Source organism: Leucopleurus acutus, assembly GCF_964270905.1.
Source record: "Leucopleurus acutus genome assembly, chromosome: 11".
In the NCBI taxonomy this organism is placed as follows: domain Eukaryota; kingdom Metazoa; phylum Chordata; class Mammalia; order Artiodactyla; family Delphinidae; genus Leucopleurus; species Leucopleurus acutus.
The window spans coordinates 84,450,244-84,477,759 of NC_139152.1; the positions used below are offsets into that span (position 1 = coordinate 84,450,244).

The 27,516-nt window shown below is 38.0% G+C and overlaps 2 protein-coding genes and 1 pseudogene across 27 annotated transcripts in view; 2 read left to right on the forward strand and 1 right to left on the reverse strand.

Annotated features, from left to right (window-relative positions):
* The window catches only part of NUP37 (nucleoporin 37), a 41,041-nt gene extending 37,621 nt beyond the window's left edge, over positions 1 to 3,420 (reverse strand). Inside the window, exons 1-2 of the mRNA XM_082849557.1 lie at positions 3,396 to 3,420; positions 1,951 to 2,166 (exon numbers count right to left, since the gene is read on the reverse strand). Of these exons, the coding sequence (XP_082705683.1) occupies positions 1,951 to 2,106 (156 nt within the window). The 5' untranslated portion in view covers positions 2,107 to 2,166; positions 3,396 to 3,420. The remainder of the gene's footprint in view (positions 1 to 1,950; positions 2,167 to 3,395) is intronic.
* A 3,989-nt stretch (positions 3,421 to 7,409) lies between these two features.
* Positions 7,410 to 27,516, forward strand: part of PARPBP (PARP1 binding protein) — a gene marked incomplete at both ends in the record, with an annotated part of 78,793 nt that continues 58,686 nt past the window's right edge. For 10 of the 25 annotated variants that reach the window (XM_082850074.1, XM_082850085.1, XM_082850096.1 and 7 more), the window contains 3 exons: positions 7,410 to 7,562; positions 18,115 to 18,348; positions 23,808 to 23,915. In XM_082850074.1, the coding sequence (XP_082706200.1) occupies positions 7,410 to 7,562; positions 18,115 to 18,348; positions 23,808 to 23,915 (495 nt within the window). The remainder of the gene's footprint in view (positions 7,563 to 18,114; positions 18,349 to 23,807; positions 23,916 to 27,516) is intronic. The other 15 variants (XM_082850095.1, XM_082850077.1, XM_082850082.1 and 12 more) reach the window with 3 other exon arrangements.
* On the forward strand, positions 14,513 to 15,715 carry LOC309968282 (E3 ubiquitin-protein ligase RNF149-like; annotated as a pseudogene). The gene has a single exon. The product of its transcript is annotated as an E3 ubiquitin-protein ligase RNF149-like (transcript).

Below are 27,516 nucleotides of genomic sequence, written 5' to 3' on the forward strand. Positions count from 1 at the left end.
GCATATTTTTTCAGTACTTTTGAACACAATTCTATGTTTACTGCTATTAATTTTAAAAGTAATGAAGCAAAATATCAATTTTATCTGTAGGGGGCTGCCTTCTTCTTTTGTAGGTTAGTAGCCTGTATTAGAAAAATGGTTTCCCTTCAGTCTTTTTCAAGACTGTGTTACATTATTTTTGTTAATCATGTGACTTTTTATGATCCTAACCTGCTAGTCCAGCTGAAATTAGGCCAAGGACCATATTTAGCCTAAAAGCTAGAAATTCCTACCCCAACCCTAAGAGACAACATGGGATAACATAATAGCTTTTGTATTCTACTCAGACACCAACAAACTGAAGCTTTTAATTCATACTTTCTCCTTAGGATAAATATACACACAATCTAATTATGTATAACCTAATACATTTATTGCACTGTAAAATGCTAAACTGCATTTATGATGTCAAAGTACTGTAAGATACCAAACTGCCTCCTCAGTAAAAGAGGAAATAATATTTACAATGTTTATAATATCACTTTGGTGTAAAGTTTAAATCTTGAAAATTGGTCACTGTCAAATTACCTCATTGATTAACCTCAATTTTGGAAATAGTGTTCCATGAATAACATTCTAATAAACAAAGGATTAACCAGAGATTCCTGAGGGTTGACCTCTCATTGTTCAAAGTCTCTCTTACATGTAGAACTGGCTTTCTTGTGAGAAAAGATGGTGTGCACCACACCATCAAATATGGGGCTGTGCCTGACTGTCACCAATGACCAAATCAATGACAGCTAAAACATACATATGTATTAAATCTGTCAGATGCCTTCCAGGAACTGTACATGCTAACTCATGACATTCTCACAAAACCCTATTAAGTGCAGTTGACCCTTGAACAACATGAGTTTGAACTGTGTGGATCCACTTATATGCAGATTTTTTTCAAGACATACATACTATAGGATTATATGATCAGCTGTTGGTTGAATCCACATATGAGGAACCAGGGTACTATAGTTACACCTGGATTTTGACCGCACCTATTGGCACCCTTCACCTCTGCATTGTTCAAGGGTCAAGTGTATTATTTTCCTCATTTTTATAGAAGCTAGGTTAAGTACCTGTTCAAGGCCATATAGCTATTAAGAGGTAAAGCCAGGAAGGAGTAAAAACCTAGCCATTTTGGCTCCAGAGTTCACTGTCTTAATGACTATGTTAAACTGACTGTTCAATGAGTATGATCTCACACTTTGTATACTCTAGATGTATAAAAAGTATGACAGCATATTAATAGGAAAGCTGAATATCATCATACCTATAAAATCTCCTGGAGGATCGTTTTTTAAGCTCTCAATACTAGCTTGTTTCCTATGTTAAACTGGAAAGTATCAACAGAAAAGCTGGATTTAGTAATTAATCAGATCTCATCGAATTGATATTTTTCCCTGTACATATGTTCAGTTAATCATAAACTTCAATTACCAGAATATTCCATTTCTAATCACGAGGCACAAGAGAAGCCTTATATACATAGGCTTTCCCCTGAACAACAGCAGGAGTTAGGGCGATGACCCTCCTTGCAGTCAAAAATCCTATTATAACTTGCACTAGGCCCTCCCTGTGGGCAGCTCCTTGGCATCTGCAGATTCAACTAACTTAAGATCCTATAGTATCCTAATATTTACTACTGAAAAAAGTCCACATATAAGTGAACCATGCAGTTCAAACCCGTGTTGTTCAAGGGTCAACTATATTCTTTTTCACTACTTATTTAATGTTTGCACAAATATCAGGTATATATTATTGGGAATGTCTTTCTCAGTAGTTCTTCACATCATTTTTTTTTTAAACATTCAAACTCAATATATTTTTAAAGTTTAGCCGAAGTTTACCAAAGTTTGTATAAGTTTTCTTATCAGTGAAATATTTTCACTGTCATTCACTGCAGTTTTGTACACTAACCTGAAATGTACATGTGCCAATGACCACGAAATTATTGCCACCATATGCAATTAGGTTTCCTGAATCCCCACTCTCAAAGGGATTGAATTCTACCACATGCACATAATCTTCGCAATCCACAGTGTAGGCAGCATTTCTTGTGGCATCTTGCTTCATCCTGTATGGCAAAACTTGTGCAGTTGTAAAAATAGCCTTCTATTGGACAAGGTCACGAAACTGTGGATTACAGCACAGGAACAGTTAGATAGAAACCGTCAAAGGATTACTTTACACAATTAATCAAAATAAGGATGTGACTTCCGGCAGATCAAAAAAAAATTACTTATTCATATACTTTGTGAATGACACTTGCAGAATAAGTCACCACAAAATTCTGTTTAGTTTAAAAGATACAGTGAGTACTTAAAGATGGAATCACATTAATAGTAAATATATTCATAAAAAATTAATGATAGCTAACATTCATGGAGCACTATTTGCAGGTGCCACGTTAAGTATTTTACTGACATTATCACGTCTAATACTTGCACAAGCCTAAGAGGGAGGTGCTCTGATCCCCATTTTACAGATGAAGAAATCGAGACTTTAGATGGTTAACTAGCTTTCCAAGCTCAGAAGAGGAGCCAGAATTTGAGACCTTCCTAAGTGTTGGACACCAGTACCAGAGAAGAAAAACAGACTCCTGCCTTGAAGGAGCTCACAATCCAGGGTTATTTGTGATTCAGTGTGAAAAGTGCTTTACTATAAGCAGATACAAAATATACGATCTGGAGGAAGGAGTGCCAACATGGGATACAAAAATAATATTCATAAAGCCAGGCACAAAACTTCATGGGCTGGTGGGCATTCTGGAAGTAGCATTCCCAGATGAGACTTATGGATTCTAAAGAGGTCAGTTTTTTTTTGTTGTTGTTGTTTTGTTTTTTTTAAGTGGACGGTAGTTGTCCTGAAAACATCTGGGCTCCATAACAAACACATCAAACACCTGATGAGTATTTACTGAGAATCATATGAGATGAGCTGCACCTCGGGGAATCTGTAAACTAGTAACCTTAAGGGGACTGAAAATTGTTAAGGGTGACCAACAGGTAAGATATCAGTGTGGGAAGTGCGAAAGATTCCAGATCCGGAAACTCGGTCCCTAATTGCTCATTAAAGTAGTGCCCAGTCTAATTACAGTCTCAGGGTCTCACTGTATAAGGCGGGCTGGACTTGCCCTTCTAAAACTGCTAAGACAGAGGAGGGAGGGAACAAGAGAAGTCCCGGCAGAGCCCCGACGCCTGTCAAGTCCCGCGAGACCCCGCTACCACCTCCCGGAGCCCGAGGTCGGAGGGAAGCGGGGGGGAACGGCCCGGGGAGAGGAGGAACTTCCAGAGATAGAGTAGAGGCGTGGGGCGGCCGAGAACACAGACGGGCTGCTCCTTGGGCTCACGCGCAATACGCACCTGAGGGCGCCTGGAAGCAGCTAAAGGGGAGCTAGTCTTCGCCAAGGGCTGCTGCGCGCCGGTTCTGCTTCCGGGTCAGAGGGCGGGAGCTGCGATTGGCTCCCCGACCCTCCCGCGATATTTAAAATGTAAACGCGCGGTCACTCATTGTAGCCGGGTTAGAGCTTTCTTCAGGCGAGTCTGCACCTCCCGGTTCTCCCCCGAGCCAGGTGAGTGTCGCCTCCTCCTCGCCCGCCTGTCACACTTTAAGTGGTGATTCAAGCGCGGCTTGTGAGGAGATTTTTCGGTAACAGCAGAGCGCCATGTGACCGTCTACGGTATTATTTGTGCAGTGTCTTTGCACTGGGGCCTGGTTTGGTCTGGGGGTGTTGAACAGAGTTCGTAGGTTCCAGTGATGGAGCTGAAAGGACCTGAGGTATCATCTGCTGACTGGAAGAATAAGGCTCACAGAGCCCTACTTAGATTCATTAGTTAGGCAGGAAACCAGGGTTCCAATCCTAAAGCGTACGTAGACTCCAATTCCGTTGCTTTCGCCCTCTCCCTGTTATATCCTCCCAAGGAACTGTTAGGACCTGCATTCTGACCGTGAACAGCAACGACCCCCCCCCCTTTTTTTTTTATTGAGCATCTACTAAGTGCCCGGCACTAGGTGGATTATTTACTTGCCTCACTAACGTCTCCTAATTTTATGAGGTAGGAGATAATCTTCCCTCTTTCACAGGTGAAGAAATTTAGGCTCATCAGAGCTTTTTGTATAGTTCAGCCTGACATTCAGAATGCTTGCATATTCGTTGTCTCATTGATTTGTGGAAAGTATTATATCTCTACCTAGGCAGTCAGGTGTAAGGCTTATTGTCTGGGCTCACACAGCCAGCTAGCTACTGGAAGAGTTGAGGCTAGACCAAGCTTGGCAAACTAGTGGCACTACCTGTTATTGTGCAGACAGTTCCTGAGCTAAGAATGGCTTTTATATGTTTGGATGGTTGGAAAAAAAAAATCAAGAGAAGAATAATATTTTGTGACATGTGAAAATTATTATGATATTCAAATTTCAGTTTCTGTAAAGTTTTGCTGAAGCCCACTATACTCATTTGTTTATGTATTGTCTGTGGCTAGTTTCACACTGCAAGGTCAAGTTGAGTAGTTGTAAGAGACCCGATGGCCTGAACGCCTCAAAAGTTTACTATTTGAACCTTTCCAAAAGTATGCTGACCCTTCGATGAGATTCACTTTTACATGTGCCAGGCATAGTTGTAAAAGCTTACCTTGTATTTATGTCATTTGCTTTTCACAAAACCCTGTGAGTTAGGAGTATTATTATTTTCATCTTCAGTACAGTACAAGGAAGCTGAGACAGGGAGAGGTGACATAACTTGGAAAAGGTCTCACAGCTTTTAAGTGGTGGAGTCAGAATTCAGAACCATCTAATTCCAGATTAGTCTTCATTATTAGCAATCCAAACTCATAGTATCTTCAAATAATACCAGTAAATAACTTACTACTGAAGATTGATTTTAGGCAAACTAGTCATATCACTGAAGCTTTATTTCTTCACTTTATGTTTTTTTTTTTTTAAGAGATGAAGGGGATATTTTGAAGAGAATTTTACTATTTACTAGGATATATAGTTTTATAGATATTTTAATTTATAGTCTTCTACCTGTGTCTTTAAATTGCATCACTGATTATATTTATAAATTATTATTTTGTAAATGGCACATGCCCATTTTTTTGATCATACAAACCCAAGATACCTGGTAAACACCCTGGATTCTGTTTATGTCACATAAAAAAAGAAGAAAAAGATAACAGAGGAGTAAGTAAATGGGAGTGTGTACAGTAAAATACCCCAAGTAAGATAATGGCATGTGACTGTGCTGGAGACTGGGGTACTTAAAAGGAAGTAGGGAAAATAAGGTTTAGAGGCATGTTTGTACACTCAGAGAAAGGAATTGGCTGCCTCATATAGGCTTGAGTATATAAAACATTGGAACTACATCCAATTATTTTGAAAGGCCTTTGTCTATCAGGAGAAGTTATGTAATATAGTGATTTAAGAGCACAGCTTTTGGATTTGGGCATCTTGGATTTAGGTCTATTTCCCCATTTGCTAGCTGAGTGGCATAGGGTATTGCTTTCTTCAGATGTAAAATGAGGATAATAATAGACCTTCTTCATAGGACTCCTGTGAAGATTGAATAAGGTAATATTAAGCTTTTTAAAAAAAAATTTTTCACTTTATTTTTGGCTGCATTGGGTCTTCGTTGCTGTGTGTGGGCTTTCTCTAGTTGTGGCGAGCGGGGGCTACTGTTTGTTGCGGTGCGCAGGCTTCTCACTGCAGTGAGAAGCACTGCTTCTTCCCTTGTTGTGGAACACGGGCTCTAGGCACGTGGGCTTCGGCAGCCGCAGCACGCAGGCTCAGCAGTTGTGGCGCACGGGCTTAGTTGCTCCGTGGCACGTGGGATCTTCCTGGACCAGGGCTTGAACCCGTGTCCCCTGCATTGGCAGGCGGATTCTTAACCACTGTGCCACCAGGGAAGCCCATATTAAGCTTTTGAAAAGTATCTGGCACCAAGAAAGCTTCTAAATATTATCTATTACTGTATTGGTTATCTATTGCTGTGTAACAAAGCACTCTGAAATTTAGTGGCTTTAAAACAACAACAATTTTAAATGTTTATGATTTTGTGGATCAGCGATTTGGGCTGGACTTAGTTATGTGGTTCTGCCGGTCTTGCCTAGGATCACTTATGGTGCTGTATTTCATCTGGCAGGTTGATTGGGTCTAGGTAATCTAAGATAGCCTCACTCACTTGTCTTTCAGTTGGTATTGGTTGTCAGCTGGAGTGCCTTGGCTCTCCTCCATATGGCCTTTCCAGCAGGCTAAGTAGCACTTCTTCATATGTCATTCTGAGAGTAGCAAGAGAGCAAGAGCTAAAACTGCAAGGCCTGTGTCAGGAGGTCCCCAAGGTCACCTCAGGTTGAATAATTTACTAAGAGGACTCAGAGGACTCAACATACAGTTGTACTCATGCTATAATATATTACAACAAAAAGATGCCAAGCAAAATCAGCAAAGGGACAAGGTATTGATACATGGGGTGAAGTCCAGGGGAGATCAGGCACAAGCCTCCAAAAGTCTTCTCTTAGTGGAGTCACACAGGATATACTTAATTCTACCAGCAACAAGTTACAACAACACATGAAATGTTATCTGTCAGGGAAGCTCTTTAGAGATTCAGTGCCCAGGGAATCTACTGAGGTCTGAACATGTAGGTATCCTCTATGTTCCCAAATTCCAGACTCAAAAGAAAAGCATATGTTCAGCATAAGCTATATTATTTATACAAATAGTTGAGGCACAGTGAACCATTCTTACAGGAAATCGTCCTGAAATCTAAGTTCCCAGATGCCAACCCTGTAAGCAGGCTTTTCAAAGGGTAGTAGTCAGGCCTGCTATATTAACTCTTTTCAGCATGGGCCTTTTGGAACTAGATCTAGGCTCGGAACTCCCATGATGTCATTCTTGCCACATTTTATTGGTCAAATCAAGTCACAAGGCTGACCCAGATTCAAAGGGGTGGAAAATAGACCATCCCTTTTGGGACAGTATAGGGATAGGAGGAAATTGTTTCTTTTGCGTTTTACCATAGATGTTACCATCTATCTCAAAATAAGTATTTTAAAAAATACAGCTTTAATTAGCTACGTTTGTGTCTATAATTATGTTTGCAGAATTTGCCTTTATCTGTTTTGTATGAATTTTCAGATTGAAGGTTGGATTTTGTTATTTTCAAAGATTTGGCTTAAGAAAAATAGAGGAGAGGAAAATACGATTGGGCAGAAATTGTATTCTGTTTTCCTAAATTTAATTAAAAAGCAATCTTATAAATATGAAAAGACCTCTTGTTCACTATTTATTTTTCTGTAACTCTGCTTCCTTATACATGTTAAATATCAATTTCCAACTAAAATAAGGCTTTTTAACATTGCCTTCTGTCTTACTTTAAGAGGATGGCTGTGCTTAATCAGAAGTCTGTCTTGGATATGATGAAAGAGTTCAGAAGGAATTGGCACACTTTTTGTAACTCTGAGAGAACTACTGTATGTGGTGCAGACTCCATGCTCTTGGCATTGCAGCTTTCCATGGCAGAGAACAACAAACAGGTTAGTAGACTGTATTTAGGTTAACTTTTTTTTTTAAGTGAATTTTGTTTGCTGCACATTTGAATAAACTTAATTACATTAATTTCTTTGCAGTATATGCTCTCCTATGATAATATCAATATACTGTATTCACAAATGCCTCTGCATATATTTGTCAAAATGTTACAATTGGATTTGAAATGATTTGTTTCAAAATTAAGGCTTTTATATGTATAATTTGACATGGGACATGCACATTTGATATTTAATTTAAAATCTTAAGGTAAACATACAACTATTATGATTATGGTTAAAAATTATTTTTATTTGATAAAACTTCTTCTCTGAAAAGTTCTAGAAAGCACACATAAATAATGTTTATTTAATGCAAGTATTTTATGACTAATTTCAGGCTCTGTAGTATAGATTAATTATTCCTAAGCCAGGCTGTGAAGCAGAATCATTTGGGAGGGCTTTTAAAAAATACTGGCTTCTGGGGCTTCCCTGGTGGCGCAGTGGTCTAGAGTCCACCTGCCGATGCAGGGGACACGGGTTCGTGCCCCAGTCCAGGAAGATCCCACATGTCGCGGAGCGGCTGGGCCCATGAGCCATGGCCGCTGAGCCTGCGTGTCCAGAGCCTGTGCTCCGCAGCGGGAGAGGCCACAACAGTGAGAGGCCCGTGTACCGCAAAAAAAAAAAAAAAAAAAAAAAAAATACTGGCTTCTGTACCCCAGTCTTGGACACTGATTTTCCTAATCTGCACTGAGACCCTGGAAATTGTCTTTTTTTTAATCTTTTAATCTTTTTTTAATCTGAAATGATTCTTACACAGTCGGCTTGGGCCAAACCAGTGTTTGGAATAAGCTCTACCTAAGGGGCTAGAGGCATTCAGATGAGAGAAGGATGAATGTAGGCTGGAGTGGTAAGGAAAGCCTTCTTGGATTTTATATAATATACTTAAAGGAGAGAAGTCTTTGGATGGGAAGAATTTAAAGAAGCGATGAAGGAAGGGAAAAGTCAGTTCAGTGGAAGCATCAGGGGGATTAAAATCATGATGGTTTGAAAATGGTAAGGAGACTGTCTTGACTAGAGAAGCAGATTTTTGAAGGGTGGAATGGTTTCAATGGGTCTGTTGGGCTAGATAGTGAAATGGCATTCTGATGAATTTTTTTTTTTTTTTTTTTTTTGGCTGTGCCACGCCGCATGTGGGATCTTAGTTCCCCAACTAGGGATCGAAGCCGTGCCCCCTGCATTGGAAGTGTGGAGTCTTAACTACTGGACTGCCAGGGAAGTCCCTGATGAATTATTTTAATCCTATAAGTCACTAGTTCCCAGACTTTTGGATTTCATTTACCAATAAAATTTCCCCCCCAAATTGGATATTGACAGATTTGAACATTTCTCATGTTAGCACGTAAAGCCATTGAGAAAAAATAGTGACTAGAACCATCATTTTGAAAAAGGAAGAATAATTTAACACCTGAAAATTAGGAATTCTATAATCTTAAAACAAGAGATAGATTTTCCTAAGTGTGGATGGTTTGCTGTTTTGCATATTTAAAACAATGTTTATTAAGATAAATTTTGAACATAGAAAAATTTTGACAAAATTCTATCTTAGGTAGTCAGTTATTCTTTCCACACATTTATTAAGTTCTTAGAATAACGTTATTCTAAGAATATATATATTCTAGGAATATACCACTGAAAGAAATACCTGCTCTTATGGGATTTATCTTCTAGTGAGGAGAGACAGATAATTCTCTAATAAATAAGATATTTAGCATTTTAGGTCATAATAAGTGCTGCAGAGGAAAATAAAATAGAGATGCTACTAAGGAGTGTTTAGAGTTTGGGGTGGGAGAGTTCTTGTGATTTGGAATAGGGTGGTCAAGGAAGGCCCCATCAAGATGATGCCATCTGAACAAAGATTTGAAAGGGGGGAAGAAGGAAGAGTTGTGGAAATTTTTGTGGCAAGGGACTACCAAGCAAAGGGAACAGCAGATGCAAGGGCCCTGAGGTAGAAAATGCCTCGCATGTTCAAGGCATAGCAAGGAGGCCAGTACAACTGTTTAGCTGTCTATATACATGTTCATTTCTTCCCTTTCTTCCTCCTTGCCCCAGATTTCTTCTTTTTTTTTTTTTTTTTTGCGGTACGTGGGCCTCTCACTGTTGTGGCCTCTCCCGTTGCGGAGCACAGGCTCCGGATGCGCAGGCTCAGCGGCCATGGCTCACGGGCCCAGCTGCTCCGTGGCACGTGGGATCTTCCCGGACTGGGGCACGAACCTGTGTCCCCTGCATCGGCAGGTGGACTCTCAACCACTGCACCACCAGGGAAGCCCCCCTAAACACTCTTGGTGTTGTACATTCTGTGGGTTTTGACAAATGTATAATGATATATGTCCACCATTATAGTATGTATGGAATAGTTTCACTGCCCTAAAAACCCTCTGTGCTCTACTATTCATCTTTCCCTCTCCTCAGTCCCTGGAAACCACTGATCTTTTTACTGTCACCATAGTTCTGCCTTTTTCAGAGTGTCACATAGTTGGAACATAGTATGCAGCCTTTTCAGATTGACTTCTTTCATTTAGTTATATGCATTTAAGGTTCCTCTGTGTCTTTTCACGGTGTGATAGCTCATTTCTTTTTAGCAGTGCATGATATTCTGTTATATGGATATATCACTTTATTTATCCATTCACCTTGTTTTACTTTTCTTTCAACCAATAGTCAAAGATTCCACATTTAATAGTTTTTTAGCTTAATGGTGACATAATTATTAGATTTTCTGCTAATGTCCTCTTTATTTCTAAGAGCCCTTTTTTGTTCTCTTTTTATAATGTCATACTGTTCTTGATTCCTGGGTCTAATATTTTCTCCTTTGAGACTATTAATAATATTTTGTTGAGGTTTTCATCTTCTTGCATAATGTGTTTCCTCCAAGTTCCTTGTTTTTGTTAGTTTTATTTGGGAAGGACTTCCTTTCTTCTGATTAGAGACTTCCTTCATGGTGATCCTTGGCCATCCACCTATATTTAAGTGGAGCACTAAAATGTTTATTGGAAGCTCTTTGTGCAGGGTTAGGGCTTGTCAACCTGATCTTACTGGGCCATTTGGTTGGAGAAGCTTTGATGTTGATATCTTTAGGATATCCCTTTTGGAACAGTTTCCTCGGAAAAGAGTCTTCTTTCCTCCTGCATGAAGGGTGTAAAGTTGAGCTGCCTATGTGATGGGTGCCTGAAAGTGTGTCAAAATTTAGAATATAAAATGTCATGTGATTCCTATGATTTTCATTTGGGTTCTCTTCCTCAGCTGCATTCTTCAATCCAGAGACTATTTTACCCTGTCCAGGGAATAAACCCCCAATTTTCTGCCAAGGTAGATAACTGGTTTCCCCTATCTCAGCAGAAACTAAGTATTAAGCAAAAATCTAAGTGAAGATTACCCAGAGAGGTAAGCACAATGCTGAGACTGCTTCAAAAATCATCACCAGCAAGTATCTCTACCATCACCTTCTGCTGGGCAGATTTTGTTCTAGTGGACACAGTAAGAGTGTTGATCTTTAGGGGCTTTTGGCTGTATATGGAAGGTGGGCAAGGAATGTCTCTGATCCAGTTTCCTGCCTTCTTATGGTCAGCTTTGTCTCCTAAACTTTGTGCTCAGAGTTCATAAAAATCAGGTTCTTAAATGCCAGGGTGTGGTAGACACCAGGGAAGCACAGACCCTGCCATTTGCTTACCCTTCTGTATTGGCACTTTTTCACTGCTTTTGACCTTTTGTAATTTCCCTTCTCTTATGGACAATTCAGTCATGCTTAATAAAAGTTTTCCTATTTTCTCCTGTAATTTTAGGTATTTTATACCAGGAGGTGCTTCTCTGTATATCCAGTTGTACAAATTGCACTGTTAAAGTGTCTGTTTTAAAATTATAACAAATGGTATACATTTTTCTGCGTCTTGCTTTTATCATCCAACATTGTTTTCAGGACTTCATCAGGTACTGATAGACAGAAAATTTGATACGATTTATTCATCTTAACAGTCATCCTTTGTGTGACTGATACATTTTATTCGTAGATGGACTTTTGGGTTGTTTGAAGTTGTTTGGTATTACAGTTTTGCACTGAAATGAGATGTCTGTGCACTGAGCAAGACGTAATCTAAGCCCCATACTCAGTGGGTCATATAGTAGGTACATCTTTAATTTGCCTTGATACTTCCATACTGCTCTTCAACTTGGCTGTTAGAATTGACATTTATATCAACAGTGTGGGAGATTACCATTTTCTTATTTCTCTCCATATTAGGTGTTATCAAACTTCATTAGAAAAGAAAAAAAGTGATATTTCATTTTGATTTTTCTGCTAGCTAAAGCATTTAGCACCTTTTAAAATTCTTATCTGACCATTTAGGTATCCTTTTTTGAATTGTTTATTCATTTCCTATGCTTATTTTACTGTCAGCTTATTTTTGTCTCTTTCTCACTCTTTGAAAGAGTTGTACATATATTTTAGATATATGTTATACACTTTGTTGATATCTTCCAGTGTGCTCCGTTTACCCACTTTCACTGGATGTACTTCCTGTTTCACCAGTATTCATATGCTAGACCTCTCTACTGAGTCTTACTCTGGTATGGTCAAGTACTCACTGGACATTTTACCTTGATTACTGTCTCCACATCAATTTTTAAAAGTAGATCACATTGTTTGCTTCCTCAACTTACCACCTACCTTACCTTCCACACTCAGTCACTGAAGCTAGATACCTAAGGACCATGATACGGTCTCTTTCCTTTGCTCCCCTTTGTAATTCATTTTCAAGTCTTGCCAATTTTACTGCCTGAGCATTTTTTAAAAAATCTGTCCTTCTTTAGTAATCTGAAGAAATGGTACTAAGGTAAATAATATATTATGAGGATATTGTATAATGGAATGGGCCAGCTTAAGGTTAAACCTTGGTGATCATGCACTAGAAAATAAGGAGAGAGAGAAAGTGAAATTATTAAGAATCATTATTGAATAGTGATTGAGGACTATTGTTCTGGAATCAAACAGACCATGTTCAAATCACCTCCTTTGTTTGTTTATGAATAATTAAAAAAATATATCCACAAGCTAAGTGAAATGTACCCTGAAGAAAATTTAGTTCTCATTGTAAAAATTTTGACATATTGAAATATTCAATACAAGTCACTTTTTCTTCAGGATTTGTCTATGTAGCATTCACTCAGTATCGCTTTCTACTTGTTAATTTTCTACTTGTTAATTCACTGTGAAAATTCAGACTCTGGGTGGGAAAGAAGAGGAAAGATGAATTGCAACTAAACTTTTCCAAGTTCATATATATATGCATGCACGTGTGCAGTGGATATGGTGGGTCGTGGGTCAGTTTTACTTTAACTCTCCATGTACAGAGTCAGCTCAGGCATCCCCATCTGTGCTCAGACTTCAAGTCACTTGGCAATGTGAAACAACATACACTTGCCTGCAGGTGCATTCATAAGTAGCAGATAGTAATAAAAAGGTGGAGTTGGTTGTATATATCCTTCATCTATATTTTCCACCCTCTACTTTGAGCTCTGTTTAGTTTTTTAATTCTCTGAAGTTTGAGAACATAGGCCCCTAAAGTAATAGTCCTTACAATAACATTTGATTACAATGAAACCTTTGAATACCTGGTAGAGTTGTTAGTCTGTTTATTGGTGCGCTTGTTTTCTTAACTGCTTTAGTGGGGAGAAAGAAAATAACTTTTGAGTTTTAGGGTCTTGGAATATTTTCTTAGGTGGGGGGATATTTTAGCTTAAATAATATAACACCTCTCTAGCAGTTTTAATACCGCTAAAGATTTAAGCTATTATAGATTCACTGAGGATTATTAATTTCGTTATATGGCAAATATGTATAACTTCATTACTACATTGCAAATAAAATTTTAGCCTTTCTTTTCTTCGGAATTGGCTTCATAGTTTTAATTTGTCTGGCCATTATGTTATTAAGGCTGTTATTCACCTTAAGTAGCCTTAAGAACATTACAAATGGTCCTTTGGATGAAACAAAGCTATTAATTTTATAGCTTCATAGGAAGCAATCACAGCACCTCGGGTTGACTGTTAGATTTGAAAATGATCCAGCAGTGACATAACAAATAAGAAGAAACTGTTTTTAAAATTGTATTACATTTATCTACTACCCTTCCCCCAACAAACAAATAATTATTTTACTTGAATAAGAAAAGAGAAAGGAAACTGACAGTTTTTATTACCTAACATTTATCAGGTGTTATTTAATCTGTACAGTCTTACTTTATAACCAAGGAAGCTGACTCAGAGGGATTTCAGTATCTTACTCAAGGTCACACAGCCAATTAATGCTCTTAAGTAAATCTGTTATCTTTTCTCTTTCCATAACAAGAATTCCAGTTAGTTAAAAATGTAAAGTTTATTTAAAATTTTGAATAATTATAAAAGTAACTTTGGTAAAATGTAAAAAGTACAAGCGCTCTGATAAAACGTAACTCTCCATTTTTCTCATTTTATTCTTGTGAAATACAATCCTTCTTATGTCCATCAGAGAACTAAAGCATTGAACATTTTGAACTTCCTTCAGATATTAGCCAGCTGGCGTGTTTTCCTAGCAAAACATTTTCTGATTTGACCACAGACCCTCTCAATCAGTTGTTACTGGTTTGAATAACATTACGCTGTCATGGTGGGCACCTGATCATGAAAGCTGATATTTGGAGTGTATTTTTATTTGTATTTAAAATGTTTTTATAATCCCAGTATAAACACTGTTAATCTAGTCAAAACCTTTTCTCACAAGATCAAGAGCTTGTATAGGCCGCTGGGACTGGGTCTTCCCGGGCTCTGCAGCTGGCGTCGACTTCTCCGCGCTTTTTGGTGGCCTCGCACGCCAGCGCCCTCCGGCTCCCGCCCGGCCCTCTCCCAGTCAGCCCGGCGGCAGGGCCATGGCGTGGCGGCGGCGACCCGAGGCCCGCGGCTCGCTGGCGCTGCTAGCGCTGGCCCTGTGCGCGCCCGGGACCCGGGGACCGGGGCCCGGGGTCCGGGGCCGGGCGCTCCAGTGGTACTCGGCAATGGTGAGCACCGAGTACGTGGACCCGTAGGCCAACCAGAGCGTGCGGAGCGCCTCGGAGAGCGGCCGCTTTGGCGAGAGTTCGCCCAAGGAGGGCGCGCGGGGCCTGGTGGGCGTCCCGCACGCCGAGAACCGTGACCCCGAGGGTTGCGCGTCCTGCACGCGCTTTCTCGTGCCCCGCGGCCGCGGGGGCGGCACCTTCAAGGACAAGGTGTTGGCGGCAGCGTGGTGGAACGCCTCGGCCGTGGTCCCGTACAACGAGGAGTGCCACGGGAACCTCACCGCGCCCTTGTCCCACGCGGGAACCGGAAATATAGTAGTCATTATTGTTAGCGACCCCAAAGGAAGAGAAATTGTGGATCTGGTGCAGAAAGACATTCCGGTCACAATGACCATAGGGCTCGGCACACGGCACGTACAGGAGTTCATCAGCAGTCAGTGGTGTTTGTGGCCATCGCCTTCATCACCATAATGATTATCTCATTAGCCTGGCTAATATTTTACTATATACAGCGCTTCCTATACACTGGCTCACAGTTTGGAAGTCAGAGCCATAGAAAAGAAACAAACTTATTGGGCAGCTTCCTCTTCATACTGTAAAGCATGGAGAAAAGGGAATTGATGCTGAAAGTTGTGCAGTGTGTATTGAAAATTTTAAAGGAAAGGATGTTATCAGAATCCTGCCATGCAAGCGTATTTTTTATAGAATATGCATTGACCCATGGCTTTTGGATCACCGAATGTGTCCAATGTGTAAACTTGATGTCATCAAAACCCTGGGATATTGGGGAGAGCTTGAGGACATGCAGGAGACGCCCGCCCCAGAATCTCCCCCAGGGGCGTTTCGACTGCAGATCTGAGTCTTACTTTACCAGATGGTGACAGAAGTGACGCGGGCAGCTCAGCACTGCCCACCACCAGCGACTCCGTGCTGCCTTGCGAGGCCAGTTTTAAAGAGGATGATGGTGAAAACACGGCCTTGCTAGAGACAAGCAGGAGAGACCCTCAGTGTGAAGGACCTTTCTCCTGGCGTATAACCTGCCGGCAGTTTCATGGACAGAGCTTGGGCTTGAATTAAAGGACATTTTATTTTTTTTACTTTAGCACATAGTTTGTATATGTGAAAATAATGTACATTCTTTTACCTTTCAGGTTCTGATTTGATATACAAAGGGCTAAGATACTTTATTCTTAAAAATAATTTTTGATTAGTCTTCATATATTTATCTATTAAAATGTATCATAAGACTAATTCTAATCAAGGATGGTTCTAGACTAAGCACATTGAATTCAGACTAGTTCAAATGGAGTTGTGTGATTATATTCAGTAATTGATCACATGAGTTTCCCTGGAGGAAAGACTTTTTTAGAACATTAAACTTGTAAATGTGATGAGAGAAATCTATCGCTTCCTTGCACCTCTGTACTATAGAGAGATTTCCAGACCTTAGAGCACTTTCATTGTTGTTTTTTATTTGGAGTTATGCGAAAAGCACTGGTTGACTTTAGGATTTGCATTTCTCCCTTTCATTACCTAATTTCTTCTAACAACCTTGATGGGGAGGGAAGTTTTGTCCATTTTTTTCTGTACAAATAAAAAAAGCTACGATTCCGTATTGTGCACGAGCATGAAGTTCTTCATTGCTTGTTAAAGAAATGGAGTAGACAGACTCTGATGTACTCTGATATGGCGTTTTTGGGGGTAAATGATGAATATACTGATTCCAACTGCAGTTTAATCTTTACAGTTATAAAGGGTGGTAGATGGGGACTTTTCATTGCTGTTGTAACACAATAAACAAGTAACCAGTTTTCTTGACAAAAATAAAAAAGCTTGTATAGTTTTACTTTAACTAGTTATAGTCATTAGGATGAGATTTGTACATTTATATTAGGCAAAATCTTAATTTATTTTTAACATGAAGGATGTTATACCAAAATAGTTTTTAGGAATTTCTGAGATAAAACAATTTAGTTTTGAAACTCTAAATAACTGGATTTATTTAACTTAAATACCACTTGGAAATTTTATGGTATGTAACCTTTGTGGGATTGGGAAGTAAAGTATACAATTTTGATGCAATGCTGAGATATTACAAATCTGTCTTACATTTGGGTTATGGGTCCAGTGTTTGAGAGTTACTCATTCTTTTGGTTGTTCATTGAACTAATTTCATGAAATATAATTAATTTTCATAATTTTTATATAACAGGTCTCTACTCCAAGGACAATAAAGATAATTTCCTTAGTTGCCTCCATATGGTTGAGTAAAGAGTTAATTATTTTAAGGCAGTTTGAGCACCTTGTCTTAAATTTGGATAGTAGTTAGAAAATATCTTTATAAAAGATATAGAGATTTGAAAGAGTCAGATATGTAGAAAATAATATATTATTTGGCTGTGTTTGATTTCTTTCTATTATTCTTCATTGGCTAAAGATGATGTTATAATTTAGTTCCAATGACTAGTACTATTTAAATACGCACCCATTATTTTAAATGCTATTAATGGGAAGATATTGCTGTTAGCAGAAACTACTAGCATATTAACTATGGAAGAGGGCAACAAAATCTGTATCTCAAAACCATGTATGGATACTTAAAATTATTTGTTACTCATGCTGCAGAAAGGAGTAGTTAGAATTTTTTTACTGAATTAGGTCTATCATGTTTTGGAGGGCACCATTATTAATATCTGAGATATTAAGTGGGACGGAATGCAATCAATTAAAAATCTTCAACATGTCCACTGAGATAATTTATCATGTAGATATTGAAGAAGAGGAAAAAACGAACAATTTTGTCTGATTAGTAACATCTGACAACTTATAGAAAGAAACCTGACTATGGCTTCTTAGCACTTGTTTGTTATAGTTTAGTGCGATGATGAGCAGGGAAGATTCAAAATTCTTTTCTGACCCCAAATTTTAGCACCGATATTTTGCTTCTGAAATAATAATGAAATAAAACATAATTTTTAAAAATTTAATTTTTATGTTCATGCATTAAGACTAACACTTGGAATAATGTGATATGTAGGAATTCAGTATGACATGACAGTTTTAAATAAGAGATTAAAAATACATTAGCAAAAAGAACTAAAAGGAACTAAGTATTAACAGAATCAAATGTTTCCCCAGTCAATAGCACTTAAGTTCAGTTCACTGCTCACCCATCTCCCCACTTTGGGTAGAAGAAATTTAGTGAAGTTCAGGAAATAAGATGACTATATTTGCTAAATTTGTCATGTGCAAACTTATTATAGTTCATATTTTTAAAAATCATCAAAATCTTTTTCTTTTATATCTGGTTTTAAAATTATGCCATAGCTCAACTTTGATGTTCTTTTAAAATCCACAGGAATTCAATGTAGACTTTTCTATGACAAAATTCAGTTTGTACTTTCTATCTTAATTGTAAGTTAATGAATATCTAGCATCCAACTTTATCATTTTATTTTTGGCATTATCTCTTTCAGTACAGTGGAGAATTTACAGTCTCTCTCAGCGATGTCTTATTGGCCTGGAAATACTTACTACATGAGAAATTGAACTTACCAGTTGAAAATATGAAAGTGATTGACCATTATGAGAACATTAGGAAGATTTATGATGATTTCTTAAAGAATAGTAACATGTTAGATATGATCGATGTTTATAAAAAATGTAATGTTTTGACTTCAAATTATGAAAATTATGCCAACATATCTCCTGTAAGTATTTTTAAAATAATTTTATCTTAATCAAATTAAAATTTGGCTAGATTTATTTTTACTTTAAATGATGGATCAGCATTTATAATAACTTGATAATGCTTTTGCTCTTTGGATCATGTTAAGAATGGAAAATTTAGCTACTTGAAAGCTAGTCATTACTGGAGAGAAATATCTTGGTGGTAAATTTTGTTGAATTTGTGTTATTATTTGGTTGAAATATAAGGACAGCTACTTATTAGATCAAAACATTTTTAATAAATCAGTATCAAGTACGTGATTTCTTTTTGAATTATGTCAGGGATTGATTTTGTATTTTCTTGGTTTAATGTGCATCTGTTCATTTGGCATATATTGTATAAATGATTGCTATGACTCTTTCTATGGATTAGTAATAGTTTTTACTAAGATAGAGTATCATTTCATGAGGATAGTATGATGCAATATACATGAGGTAATACACTATTCCTTTTTTTTTGCAGACACATTCATTGCCTTATTTTTTTATAGAGTATAAATTTTAAAGTTAATGGAGTAGCATCCCTTGCAGTTTGGTTTTGTCTACATTATAGTTGATAAACTGTTTTAGAATATATTTGAATATATCTAGTTTGTTTTAAAGTATTGAAAATATATTTCTTTATCTTAACGTATACCAAGTGCCACTAAAGTAGTAATTAAACAGTGGTAATAAAAGAATAATTGCAGCCATAACTAGAAGAAAATGTTTACTGGATTTTCTCAGATATTAAAATAGTTTATAAATATTACTATCTGATACTTGGGAATAATGTTTTGTCTGCTTAGAATAGAAACCACAATAACAGTTGTTTAAGACAATGGAAGTTTGTTTCATTCTTTTATAAAAGATGTCAAAAGGTTAGCATCTAGGACTGATATGATAGGTTCATGGTTATCAGATAGTACCTAGGATTTTACTGTCAGTCTGCTCTCCTGTCTTAGTTCTTGACTTCTACCCTCAAGATCATTTGTGGTCCAAGATAGTTGTTGGAGCTCCAGACATTGTATCAGCATTTCATGCAGCAGGAAATAGTAAGGGAGCACCACACTCTCTTTTCCTTTGAAAGAGATGTAGCTCTTTTGCTTCCATCTCATTAAGCAAAGCTTAGTCATATGGCCAGACCAACATGCTAGTAAGGATGGAGAATATAGTCTTTATTCTGGGTAGTAATATGCCAGGAGATAAAAGAAAGCTCTGATACTAAGGAAGAAGGGGAGAATGGATACTGGCAGGCGGTTTGTTGTCTTTGCCTCATGGGGCTATCATGGAAACCTTTGCCTTTTTGTAACTTTCTCAAAATACATGCACACACGTGTACATGCATACCCACACATACTCATCCACACCATGATGAGGATACTTGTGAGTGAAGACAGTTTTTTTTATTCCTCTCTAGTTATGTTTTATTTGCTTACCTGTAGAGATGATTTTTAACTACTTTTCACAAAGTTAATTTAGAGAAGTTCATCAAACACAAGTATTAGATTGTAGGAACAACAAACATGAGTTTCTGATAAGCCAGTGAGAGTATAATCTGCCTGAGGTCTTTGTTTTCATTTTATCCTTTGCATATAAGTCCTCTAATAAGTTTCTTCATTTAAGTGAATCAGCTTATAGTGTGAGATATATAAGGTTTTACATTTGAGGAAGTTCTGTCTCCAAATATCAATATGTCTCCTTTGAAGAACATCAGAAATGAAGTGGGAACTGCTGAGATGGTAATATATGAAGCAGAAAATTTTCTGCATTTAAATCTTAGAAGGCTAACAACTTGATCTCTGGTACTTATGTTACTCAAAGGAAATTTGCAGCGAGGAAAAAGTGAGCAGGAAAATATCCCTAGATCGACATTTCAAAAATATGCTAAATGTAACCCTAATTTATGCTAAAAGTATCTTTAAAGATACATATCAGAAAGTTCTAAATATTTCTGAGCTTCAGGGTCCTAAAATATCATGATCCTAATAAGCTTTTTTGTTTTTGATTTATTGTAGCCTAAATAAGGCAAGAATTAAGAGGAATTAAGATAAAGGTAAGACAGGGAAGTTCTGGGAACATAATTTGAATGATAGCCCTTTCTCCTTTGTTTCCTACTTTTATAATTCCTCTCCTGAGGAACATGGATGCAGGGCCCATGGGCATCTGGGAGCATAGAAGTCCTTGGATGCTAACTGGACTCTAAGTAGGGAGAATTGTTACAGAGATTGCTCTCATGAACTGAGTAATTATCTGGAGGACAAAATCAGAGACCTGGGCTGAGGAGCAGAAGTGGTAGGTCCTGAGAAGAGCTAAGCAGCCCTCAGAAATCTGAGGAAGGTCAATAAATGCCTTCTATGAGTGTGCCAGGGTTGTTTTACTCTCAAGAAGCAGCAGAGTAGCTGAGTGGATGGTCTTACTGTTGGTGAGGCTTGAGAGACCACAAGAAGACTGTTTTTCAGCCTAAGCAGGTGACTAGAAGCTTGCTTATTTCTCCACTGCTGCTCAATAAGGAGTAGAGACCATTTCAACTTCCATTACTCATAGAACTGTCATCACTTAATGGACCTCAACAGTCAGCTGGGCCCCAAAGAGCCAGTGAAGAGAAGCAACGGTCACCTAAGGGGTCTCAGTGGCCAGAAAGATGAATCAGCTAAGAACACACATGCCTAACAAAATAGAGCTGCTTGAAGGGAATGATAGCAAATTGAATCCAGCGAAATAATAAGTACTCAAGGAACTTCAAGTATATACCTAAACATAAGACTTTCTAGACATTTTTTAAAAAAAAAAGAAGAAAAGTTTTCCCAATGTAACAGATGAATTCAGACTCAAATTAGTATCCTGAAAGTCAAGTACAATAAGTAAAGCACAGAGTAAAACACATAAAGAAACAAAGAGGGAAAGTTAAGAAACTTGGAGGTTAGATCTAGAGGATTAAGAAACTTAGAGGTTAGATCTAGAGGATTTAACATATAAATGTTAGGAGTTCTAGAAGGAGAAAAAAGAACAGATGCAAAAGAGGCCATGATAAAATAAATCATATATTTATTACAACTACATTTGTTATAATAAATATTTTCCTGAATCTCCTAAGGAGTGTTTATGAAGTTCCAGGCTGAATTGATGAGAAATGACACATACCTAGACATATCCTGGTAAAATTCCTGAACTCTTAATTTCCTGGCAGAAAGAACAAGTTATTTAAAAAGAACAAAAAATTAAATAGCATGTCCTGAAAGTGACCTAAGAATTCCATCCTCAATCAAGATATCATTTATCAGCCAAGTTAAGGAAGGATTTGTGAGGATATGCAAAAATTTAAAGAATGTCATCATCATACCTCGTGTGAAGCATTTACCTTTCCAAAGACTAATAATTAAACAGATGAACTGGAGCAGCGGTCTATCTAGGGAAAGATGGTAGTGAGCACTAAAACTTGGAGTGTGTATGTGCAATTAAAATGATAAGGATGGACTGGGAATATGTGAGCTAAAATGGAAGACTTACCCTAAGAGAGATTCTGATACTAGTTTAGAATTAAAACTGCTAAACTTCGTAGTTTGTTAGGGGTAAGTAGCAGGCATTATCACTTTTAAAAATGAATAGAGAAATATGAGTCTGATTTGAGTACAGGGAGAGTTAAGGCAACTATTAATGGAATGGAAAAATACAGTACATCTTCCAAATAAGAGGATAAAAATACAGTGAGTAGCAACCTGTCAAATCAGTAAAGATACAAATCAGTAAAATTAATAATGTACCACAGCAAATATATTGTGATTTTTATCTTGCCTAAGAAAGCTTTATGCTATATATATATTTTTTTTTTTTCTTTTTTTTGCGGTACGTGGGCCTCTCACTCTTGTGGCCTCTCCCGTTGCGGAGCACAGGCTCCGGACGCTCAGGCTCAGCAGCCATGGCTCACCGGCTCAGCCACTCCGTGGCATGTGGGACCTTCCCAGACCGGGGCCTGAACCCGTGTCCCCTGCATCGGCAGGCAGACTCTCAACTACTGCGCCACCAGGGAAGCCCTGCTATATTATCTAGAGTCCTTGTCTAACTTTGAGGTCTAGGAACTGCTTTACACTAAAAATTATTTAGGACTAGAAGGAGATTTTGTTTATGTGGATTATATCTATTGATATTTTCCATATTAAAAATTAAAGAGAAATGTTTAAAATGTTTATCAGTTATTAAAATATTGATATTGAACCTATTACATTTTAATATGAATAACATTATGTTATGAAGAATAACTTTATTTTCCAAAAATAAAAAAATTGTGAGAATAGTGACATTGTTTTACATTTTTATGAGTATCTTTAATATCATGTGTGATAGAAAATACCTGGATTCACATGTCTGCTTCTATTTGATAAGTTAGTTTGATTGAAGTATATCAAGAAAATTCAGATTCACATTGATACATAGTTGGAAAAGGAGGACTTCCCAGATCCCCTGAATGGGTCTTAAGGACCTCAGAAGTACTTGGATCATACCTTGATACCCACTGAACTGATCTAGAATAATGTACTTTGCATGTAATTAAATATGAAAGTGTTTCTTAACTAGAAGGTAATATTCTCCCATTTCTAAAAATAATATTGTGTTTATGGAAAAATAAATCTTTGCTTTCAGCATCTCTTCTGAAAACATAAGAAACACAAGTGTGAGTACTACCATTATTCAAAATTTGTTAAATAGTAAATTCTTATTTTGGTGATCTTGAATTTTGAGATTGAAAAATTGTATATGTTATAAACAACAAAATCCTAGGCTTTCTAGTTTTTTTTTTTATCACTTGATTAACTCTTTATGAGTACCAGCTTATCATATCAGTAGAATTGTGGCAAATGCTATTTCTTTTCAAGGAGTATATATTGGTGAGTTACTTTAGTTATAATTTTGCAATATCTCACTGGGCTTTGTTAATTCAGTTTGTCCCTTTCCTTCAGGTTTACTTATCAGGAATTGTGTGTGTGTTTGTGTTTGTACATACCTGTATAATCTTCAATCCCTTAGAATAAATGAAATAATATGGAGATATTGAGTAGTGTGTCAGGCTGAAAGCAAATATCTCTTTATAAATTATTTTTTCGTGGAAACTCTTATTTTGTTTGAAATATTGTGGCTTAGGAAAATAGATTTACTTATGTATATTCCAAAATGAAGCATTTATTGTGGGCATTAGCTAAGACTTTCTTCCGTACAAATAAAAGGCTCAGATGAAATTTCCAAGGTCATCTTTTAACTCTGAACTTGTAAAACTCTTTGAGTACAAATGCCATTGGAAACAGATTGTTAGGAAATTTAATTGCGTGTAATATTATGGACTGCCAACAAAAGTCAGGTAATGTGCTGTACACTGGAACATCAGAGACACTAAGTAGAGCTAGGTGTGAAATATTTTTTACAGTTGGCGTAGCATTTTGTTAGTAACATCTTGTATTTCTTACAGAGTCAACTACGGGATTTTCTGTCTGGCAGACAGTATGCAGTAGATAATGAAACTGATTTTTCTGAACCAATGTCACCAATTAGTAAACACAACCGGGATAATGAAAAGGTATGGCTAAATTGTGAGTAAATAAAAGCAGGGTATGATCCTCTTAAAACCACTGTGAATTTGTACGTTACAGTTACTATTTATTTTAATTTTTTAAAAGTTTTTAATTTGCTTAAATAAAAAAAATTTGTGAAGAGTAGTACATTGGAGACTGCCAAGAGCATGGTAATAATCAGTTTATTCATGGTTTTGGGCCATGGTAACAGGCACTGTGCAAAAATAGGTATCACTAAGTATCGGAAAAGTTGGTACAGGTTGCCAGAGTTCTTTGAATTTTTACATTTGGTATACATCACAGTTAGTATTTTATTTTATTTTATTTCATTTAGTAATATACTTATTTATTTATTTATTTTTCGCTGCGTTGGGTCTTTGTTGCTGTGCGCACTGGCTTTCTCTAGTTGTGGTGAGTGGGGGCTTCTCTTGCTTGCGGTGCGTGTGCTTCTCATTGTGGTGGCTTCTCTTGTTGCAGAGCATGGGCTCTTGGCACACAGGCTGCAGGAGTTGTGGCACGCAGGTTCAGTAGTTGTGGGACGTGGGCTGTAGAGCTCAGGCTCTGTAGTTGGGGGGCGTGGGCTTAGTTGCTGCACAGCATGTGGGATCTTCCCAGACCAGGGCTCGAACCCATGTCCCCTGCATTGGCAGGCAGATTCTTAACCTCTGTGCCACCAGGGAGGTCCCACAGTTAGCATTTTAAATGGTTGATTCTTAGGAGAATATGTTCTGTTCTCCACTCTTTAAAAAATCTGTTTATACTCTTTGCAGTAGAATAGCTGATGCATCATGAGTTCTGATAACAGGATTTGCTGTCTAAACAAACCACAGAAAAGTAGTACAGGTTTGGTTTAGTATAAGTTACCTTCAGCTGAACACTATTCTAGGTACCTAATTACATGTAGTAATTCCTCACTAACGATGGGAGTTGTGTTTAAGAAAGTTTCTTAGTAAAATTACCATTGACAAGATGAAAGGTTAAGAGTACTGGAAAGAGCATATCTAAAAATATGTTATATGAGATTGGTTCAAGATGGCGGAGTAGAAGGACATGCTCTCACTCTCTCTTGCGAGAACACTGGAATCACAACTAACTGCTGAACAGTCATCAACAGGAAGACACTGGAACTCACCAAAACAGATACCCCACATCTAAAGACAAAGGAGAAGCCACAAGGAGATGGTAGGAGGGGCGCAATCACAATAAAATCAAATCCCATACCTGCTGGGTGGGTGACCCACAAACTGGAGAACACTTATACCACAGAAGTCCACCCACTGGAGTGAAGGTTGTGAGCCCCACTTCAGGCTTCAGAACCTGGGGGTCCGGCAAAGGGAGGAGGAATTCCTAGAGAATCAAACTTTGAAGGCTAGCGGGATTCAATTGTACAACTTCGACAGGACTAGGGGAAACGGAGACTCCACTCTTGGAGGGCACACACAAAGTAGTGTTTGCATCGGGACCCAGGGGAAGAAGCAGTGACCCCACAGAGACTGAACCAGACCTACTTGCTAGTGTTGAGGGGTCGCTTGCAAAGAGGCGGGGGGTGGCTCTGTCTCACCGTGAGAACAAGGACACTGGCAGCAGAAGTTCTGGGAAGTACTCCTTGGCGTGAGCCCTCCCAGAGTCTGCCATTAGCCTCACCAAAGAGCCCGGGTAGGCTCCAGTGTTGGGTCACCTCAGGCCAAACAACCAACAGGGAGGGGACACAGCCCCACCCATCAGCAGGCAAGTGGATTAAAGTTTTATTGAGCTCTGCCTACCAGAGAAACACCCAGCTCTACCCACCACCAGTCCCTCCCATCAGGAAACTTGCACAAGACTCTTAGACAGCCTCATCCACCAGAGGGCAACAGCAGAAGCAAGAAGAACTACAATCCTGCAGCCTGTGGAGCAAAAACCACATTCATAAAAAGACAGACAAGATGAAAAGGCAGAGGGCTATCTACCAGATGAAGGAACAAGGTAAAACCCCAGAAAAACAACTAAACAAAGTAGAGATAGGCAACCTTCCAGAAAAAGAATTCAGAATAATGATAGTGAAGATTATTCAGGAACTCAGAAAAAGAATGGAGGCAAAGATCGAGAAGATGCAAGAAATGTTTAATAAAGACCTAGAAGAATTGAAGAACAAACAGAGATGAACAATACAATAATTGAAATGAAAAATACACTAGAAGGAATCAATAGCAGAATAACTGAGGCAAGAACGGATAAGTGACCTGGTAGACAGAATGGTGGAAGTCACTGCTGCAGAACAGAATAAAGAGAAAAGAATGAAAAGAAATGAAGACAATCTAAGAGACCTCTGGGATACATTAAATGCAACAACATTTGCATTATAGGGGTCCCAGAAGGAGAAGAGAGAGAGAACTGACCCAAGAAAATATTTGAAGAGATTATAGTTGGAAACTCCCCTAACATGGGAAAGGAAATAGCTACCCAAATCCAGGAAGCACAGAGAGTCCCATACAGGATAAAACCAAGGAGAAACACGCCGAGACACATAGTAATCTAATTGGCAAAAATTAAAGACAAAGAAAAATTATTGAAAGCAGCAAGAGAAAAACAGCAAATAACATACAAGGGAACTCCCATAAGGTTAACAGCTGATTTCTCAGCAGAAACTCTACAAGCCAGAAGGGAGTGGCATGATATACTTAAAGTGATGAAAGGGAAGAACCTACAACCAAGATTACTCTACCCAGCAAGGATCTCATTCAGATTCGATGGAGAAATCAAAAGCTTTACAGACAAGCAAAAGCTAAAAGAATTCAGCACCACCAAACCAGCTCTACAACAAATGCTAAAGGAACTTCTTTAAGTGGGAAACACAAGAGAAGAAAAGGACCTACAAAACAAACCCAAAACAAAAAGACAATGGTCATAGGAACATACATATCGAAAATTATCTTAAACGTGAATGGATTAAGTGCTCCAACCAAAAGACACAGGCTTGCTGAATGGATACAAAAACAAGACACATACAGATGCTGTCTATAAGAGACCCACTTCGGACCTAGTGACACATACAGACTGAAAGTGAGGGGATAGAAAAAGATACTCCATGCAAATGGAAATCAAAAGAAACCTGGAGTAGCAATATTCATATCAGATAAAATAGACGTTAAAATAAAGAATGTTACAAGAGACAAGGAAGGACACTACATAAAGATCAAGGGATCTATCGAAGAAGATATAACAATTATAAATATATATGCACCCAACATAGGAGCAACTCAATACATAAGGCAACTGCTAAGAGCTGTAAAAGAGGAAATCGACAGTAACACAATAATAGTGGGGGACTTTAACACCTCACTTACACCAATGGACAGATCATCCAGACAGAAAATTAATAAGGAAACACAAGCTTTAAGTAACACAATAGACCAGATAGATTTCATTGATATTTATAGGACATTCCATCCCAAAACAGCAGATTACACTTTCTTCTCAAGTGCGCATGGAACATTCTCCAGGATAGATCACATCTTGGGTAACAAATCAACCCTCAGTAAATTTAAGAAAATTGAAATCATATCAAGCATCTTTTCTGACCACAATGCTATGAGATTAGCAATCAATTACAGGGAAAAAAACGTA